The sequence below is a fragment of the Vigna umbellata genome, chromosome 6 (genome assembly GCF_029865625.1).
Source record: "Vigna umbellata cultivar VRB3 chromosome 6, Vumbellata_1.0, whole genome shotgun sequence".
Taxonomy (NCBI): Eukaryota; Viridiplantae; Streptophyta; class Magnoliopsida; order Fabales; family Fabaceae; genus Vigna; species Vigna umbellata.
The window spans coordinates 6558529-6564627 of NC_142170.1; the positions used below are offsets into that span (position 1 = coordinate 6558529).

General features: G+C 31.8%; 1 protein-coding gene across 1 annotated transcript; it reads right to left on the bottom strand.

The window, feature by feature from the left end:
- Positions 1-578: 578 nt before the first annotated feature.
- On the bottom strand, positions 579-5001 carry LOC124842049 ((-)-germacrene D synthase-like). Its single transcript, XM_047318462.2, has 7 exons — positions 4823-5001; positions 3042-3321; positions 2551-2923; positions 2083-2301; positions 1781-1922; positions 1429-1677; positions 579-995 (listed from the first exon to the last, which is right to left on the bottom strand). Exons 1-7 carry the CDS (start codon positions 4952-4954, stop codon positions 690-692), a joined length of 1701 nt encoding a protein of 566 aa, XP_047174418.2. The 5' UTR covers positions 4955-5001; the 3' UTR covers positions 579-689.
- Positions 5002-6099: the final 1098 nt, after the last annotated feature.

Consider the following 6099-nt stretch of genomic DNA (forward strand, 5'->3'; position numbering starts at 1 on the left):
GTTTTGCTTGAACTTGAACCATGGACTGTGCGAAGAGGGAGAAGTGGATTGTGCAAGGAAGAAGGAGAAGTAGACTGTGAAACAAAGAGGGAGAAATGGATTGTGCAAACCAAAAAAAATGACATGTTATTGCCTCGGTTATCTAAGAACCGAGGCATAATCTGATTTCGTTTTAACCCGGTTCAGAACTGGGGCATAAAGCCACCCATTTTTTATCTCGTTCGTATACGTCTCGGTTGCAGAACCGGTGCCTATAACCAAAACTAATCGGTGCTATTTCTCCTTAATGCACTAGTGAAAGTAAATACAATTATAGACTAGTAGTATTTTGAAGTTTGAAATTTCATGTGGTTAAATTTAATTTTCAAATTTTAACCTTATTATAATTTATTAAATAACTTAAAAGATTACGAAACAAAATAATATATGTATATAATATATATATATATATGTATGTATATATATATATATGTATATATATATTCAAAGACTTAATTTTTTAAAAGTTTTCTCCTTTTGATAAATTTGAAAAAATATAATTGCACCAATTAAAAAAAAACTGATAGTAAGACTCTATATAGAACAATGAACATGTACATTGCATATAGCATTATGGTAGTTACTTCAAATAAAATATTGGAATGCTTTAAAAAAAATGTAGAATAAATATATTACGGATATCACTTCGATTACTTGTGTTCATCCATGCTTATGGGATCCACAAGTAATGCAATAATGTCATCCTTCCACAGTTTCCCATCTGTGTATTTATCTTGGAAGTTTTCATAGGTAAGTTCAGTTATGCGGGCCACATTAATAATACAATCTAGTACATGCTTCGGAATAAGGTCTAACTTGAGACACTCTTCATTTATAACCTTCCACAAATCTTCAATCTCTTTTTTAATGAATTTGTACGCATTTTCCTGTGAAATTCCATATTGGTTCATGCAACATTCAACTGCCGAAACCACGTGCATTCTTTGTTGTTCAAACTACAAATAATCAAAGCAAATTCAAAATACCAAGCACCATTAGATATGCCATACAATCTCCATGTCAATGGAGGTAAGCCAAAGCTAGTGGATGGTACGACAATGATAAAGATTTAATGAAGAATTGGTTCAAAATTAATAGCAAATGACTTATTATGAATTATAAAAAATTGTGATTAATTAAGTATAATAAATTTAACTAAATATAAATAAACTTAACCACTTTCACCATAATTAGTAATTTTATTTCAAATATTCATTAATTAACTTATTGCTTTCCATGTTTTTTTTCTGATAACAAATTCTAGTGAAAGACACTTTAGAAAAAGGAAATGATTTTTATAATTAAATAATATTACAATCAACTTTCTTAATTACACACAGGTTATAATTAATTCTGTTTAGATTTGAGTCAAAAGAAAATATATTGTACCTTATGTGACGATATGTCATTCTCAAGTCTACCAATAAGTGAAACAGATTTCAAGATTGGTGGATTACTCGAAATCCAATCTAACAATACGGTTTGGAATGAAGATGTTGATAGAAGAATAAATGATGTTATCATAAGAATATATGCAGAAGATATAACTCCATTATCCTTATATTCTTGATATGTTGGAATACAAATCTCTTGACTCCATTTTGCTTCAGTCAAGTAGGCTCGTGCCAAGTTATGAAACTGCAAGTAAAATAACTTGAATGTTAATTATTTACTTTATAGGAAAATTATGCAAAATATTAATTAATTAACTAGTTTAAAAGTATAAGAATGAAAAACCTACAGCTTCTTTAACCCATTGCAACACTTTGTTCGAGTTTTCACTTTCTATGATAGCCAACTTTACTTCATCACACACTTCTATAATTGCATTAAGCACTACTTTCATGCTATCTGGGAGAGATTGAATGGAACTAATATCCCATCTGAAAATCATACGAATAAAAGGAGAATTATGAATTCAAATTGAAAACAATAAATTCATGAGACTGAAATAGTAGAATAAAAATAATCAACTGGTGAAAGCTTTTCAAATCATTAAATTTCCCATTGTGATAATATCATATAATTTGAACCAAGATCAACCTCTGAATTGCCTGTGTGAGGAGTTCAAGTTCTTCTATTGTGCCGTAGGCATCATAAGTATCATCTAGAAGAGAGATACGTCCAACTAATTTGCTCCCTATCCTTCTTGCAATACTATATTCAGCTTCATAAGACAGGGAAACTGGCCATAAATAACACTCTGCTATTCTTTCTCTTGCATATGGGACCTTTGTTGCAAATTCTGACGTCTTCCAACATCTGCATAAAGAAAAAACACAGCTAATGTTATTGATAGTTGATAGCTTAATAGCAATTTAACTATTTCATCTTTTATAATTTAAATGTTTTGTGGTATAAGCATAAGGCAATGTTATGAACACATATAGTAATTTTGCTTGTGGTGAACAAACATATATTTCTGGCCAAGAAAACTTTTCTTAGTTCTTCATATGTTTTGTTAAAACTATTTATTCTACGAGTACACGGTTACAGATTTGTAATACTTACTTGGTGATACTCCCGATTTCTATTTTGTGCAATCCTTGTAGCATATTGAAATCTAGTTTTGAAAATGTAAGAAGAACTTTGCAATGGGAAGGATTTGATTCATAAAAGGAAATGTAACGTCTGGCCTCCAACCTGGGAACTCCCCTATGAAGAGGTTTCCTTAAGCAATGACTTATTTGTGCAGCAAAGGATGAACTCAATTGATTAATCATGGAATTTAGATGAGTTTGTGTGAAATCAAGAACTTCATCTAATATATCTTCCCCATGAACCCTTAGTTGTGCAGCTTCAAACAAACTCCACAATCCTTGTACATCTTTGACAAGATTTTGGTCAAAGTCTCCTTGGTTGTTCTTGAATTTGTTAAATATATCTGTTAGAAGTCACCAACACATGAGTTATATGGGATTTTAATCAAGAATCTATCTATATAATATGATTCATGAATATTAGATTCCTTGGTAACAATATCATGGCAAAGTTCTACATACCTGACGAAATATGATACCCTCTTTGCCTAAGCAAACGAAATAGTAACGCCACATAGTGAAGACAACCTTCTTCTATTATGACATTATCATTTGTAGATGAGTTGTAGATTTGCTCTAATGCTTCATCAATTTCATGTTGAAAATGATAAGATATACCCAAACGTTGCAAGGAATCAATGAAATTTAGTTTTTGTAAGATACTATTGCTTGAAGATAGAAACATCTTCTTCACTTCTTCCTTCTGCATTTGAAATTGTTGCTTCATATTGTCATTGATTTCCTGCATTCAGTTGCAAAGAAAGAAGTTTTTGTAATGAAGATGGGATGGAAAGAGGAACTAAAAACATGCACGTGTGAATAATTCGAAACCTATACTAAGCTTACACAATAATAAAAAAAAAACAATTGATGTAGGAGGATTTTCTATATCTCTAAAAGATTTTGTAAAGTCTTGATTGATCTTAAATAGGCTGTAATGGTTAAAATTGATTTAATAATTTCATTCATATTTTAAAAAAATGGTTTAAAAAATGTCGTCAATATGTTTTAGAAAGATTCAAACACATTGATTCTCATTGTTATTTTGTAAAAATATGTATGATCCTATTGTTGAAGCCGAGTCCCTCAAGTTAAAAAGGTTTTAATAATAACAAAACACTCATACTACAGATACTACAAGACAAGGAGATTATCTAATTGATACATATACTTGAAATATGAAACAAACATGTTTAGCAGACCAAAATATATATTCTGGAAATGTGTTTTTATATGCTTAATGTTTTATATTTAAGTTTTATTAGTATTTATAAAAATTGAAAATTTGACACATGCAATAAACAAAGTCTTGATACTAGACGAATCTAAAAAGTAGACGAGTCAGTACATTAGATGACCTAAAATGTTAAACGTCCTAAAGCATTAGACAACTTTTTAAGTCCCTAGACAAATCAAGGATTTAGACAACTCAAATTGTGTAGACTCACATGAATTAAATACCATATTTCTATTTGACTAAGTTCTTTCCTTTAATCTATGATTTATTATTTGAATTGATAATTTTATTTAATTATTTGAAATTGAGAATTGATTAAATGAGTCCCAAAATGTTAAATAATTATTTTATCGTAATTATATTCTGAAAAAAAAGGTTTTGAATCAACGGTCAAATCATATTTCTTTATTGAAATAATATACCTTATTGAAGACCAAATTATTCATTTACTGAAAATTTGAAGATATTATTGTGATAACGATACAATTGGATAATCACGTTGCTGAGATTTTCCTTTACAGGAAAAATGATCAATGTTGGAGAAAGAACAAATTCAAATTAAGCTTATGCTTATACAAGAATGGAAAGAAGATATTTCAAAGAGCATAACAAAGGAGAATTAAAGTTTTGAAGAATGACAATGAAAAAATAATCTAAAGAATCCAATTGAAGAATTAATCAAGTCATTCCTTATTCAGAGAAATCATGATTTTTTTTGTATTACTCATAAATTATATATTTTTGTTTATATTTAATTTAGTCTCACAAAATCATAAGTTAAAGTAACACCCCATCTATATTTATTTGTAAGAGAGCATGTGCAATACCATGCTCTGCACAATCAGCCACAGATGAAGGGATTCAAATTATTAAGCTTATCAAACTCTGAAGAAAAAGGTGCCGCAGTTTGTTGTGAAAAGAAGTTTCAAAGTCTGCATTAAGACTCACCTAGTAATGGCTGAATATTATATAATCTATTTGTGAATGGAAAAAGAAAAGAAAGTACCAGTGAATGTGAATGATACTGAAGGAAAGTATCTCCCCAAAAGCTTGGAGGAAAATTTGCACAAGGTCTCGTGGTGATGTGAGGTGGTTCATGTTGAGTCGAAAGTAGAAGTGTGGAAGGTGCAAGAGACATGCTATTTTTCTTTCAAAGCTTTCTTCTTCTGATTTATGAAAAGATGAATGGTTTGGTCCAAGGCTATAGGGTCTATATATATATATATATATATATATATATATATATGGAGGAATTCATAAACTCTAGTTGCAATTACAATCACATACATGAAGCAACTCACGGGGTAAACCATGGTTTGTTCCTATATATGCCTTTTATTTATATTTACTTGTTATTTTTTCAAATTTTAGTAATTACTTTAAATATTTGTATGTGCATTTTAATTCCAATTCACCCTTCTACTTATCATTTTAATTAATAATAATTGTGATTTTTACATTAAATCTAATATCTTTTTTATGTAAATAACTGTAAGAAAACTAATATTATTTAAAAACCGAAATATATATATATATATATATATATATATATATATATTTATTGAATTGATGAATTCACTAGTAAAAAAAGGCTTTAAAAGCGCTATATACGCTTCGGTTTAAGTAAACCCGAAGCGTATAAAAGCGCGGTGGCAGAACCGTAAATAAAGCTAACATATATGTCTCGGTTAAGCTAAGACCCGAGGCAGAACAACGATATTGCACCGGTTAATCTAAGACCCGAGGCCTATATCACTGCTACACCTGTAACTTTACCTGCTACGCTAGACTTAAAGGCACCGATTCATCAGGAACCGAAACCGTAGATGTTTTCCAGCACTTTATACCTCGGGTTGGCCTTTTAACCGATGCCAAAGCAAAAAATTTATTTTCGCTGCCACTCTGCACTTAGCGTCTTTGCGTCAAATCAACACTCACGACTTCTCCTTCCTCAGCTTCTCCTTCCTCCTGCTCTCCATTCTTCCTCTGCGTCGCAGGTTCCTCCACCTCTTCAATGGCTCGCCGCGCCACCCTTGTGCTGCCAGTGCTCACCTCCATCACTGCTGCCTCTGCCTCCGACACTGCTGCCTCTGCCGGAAATAGGGTTTCATCCACCGCTCCAGATCGCGGCCTCTGCGTCGCGGGTTCCTCCACCACTTCCACGGCTCACCGCGCCACCTCCATCACTACTGCCTCTGCCTCTGACACTGCTGCCTCTGCCGGCGACACTGCTGCCTCTGCCTCTGCCTCCGACACTGCTCCAGATCGCGAAGCCCTAAATCA

Excerpts from the sequence above, each read along its gene's own strand:
- LOC124842049 (XM_047318462.2), bottom strand. The coding sequence starts at position 4,954 with ATGTCTCTTGCACCTTCCACACTTCTACTTTCGACTCAACATGAACCA. Across the intron at positions 3,322-4,822 it reads AGTATCATTCACATTCACTG|GAAATCAATGACAATATGAA; the intron begins GTACTTTCTTTT and ends AACTGAATGCAG. Across the intron at positions 1,678-1,780 it reads TGCAATGGGTTAAAGAAGCT|TTTCATAACTTGGCACGAGC; the intron begins GTAGGTTTTTCA and ends TTTTACTTGCAG.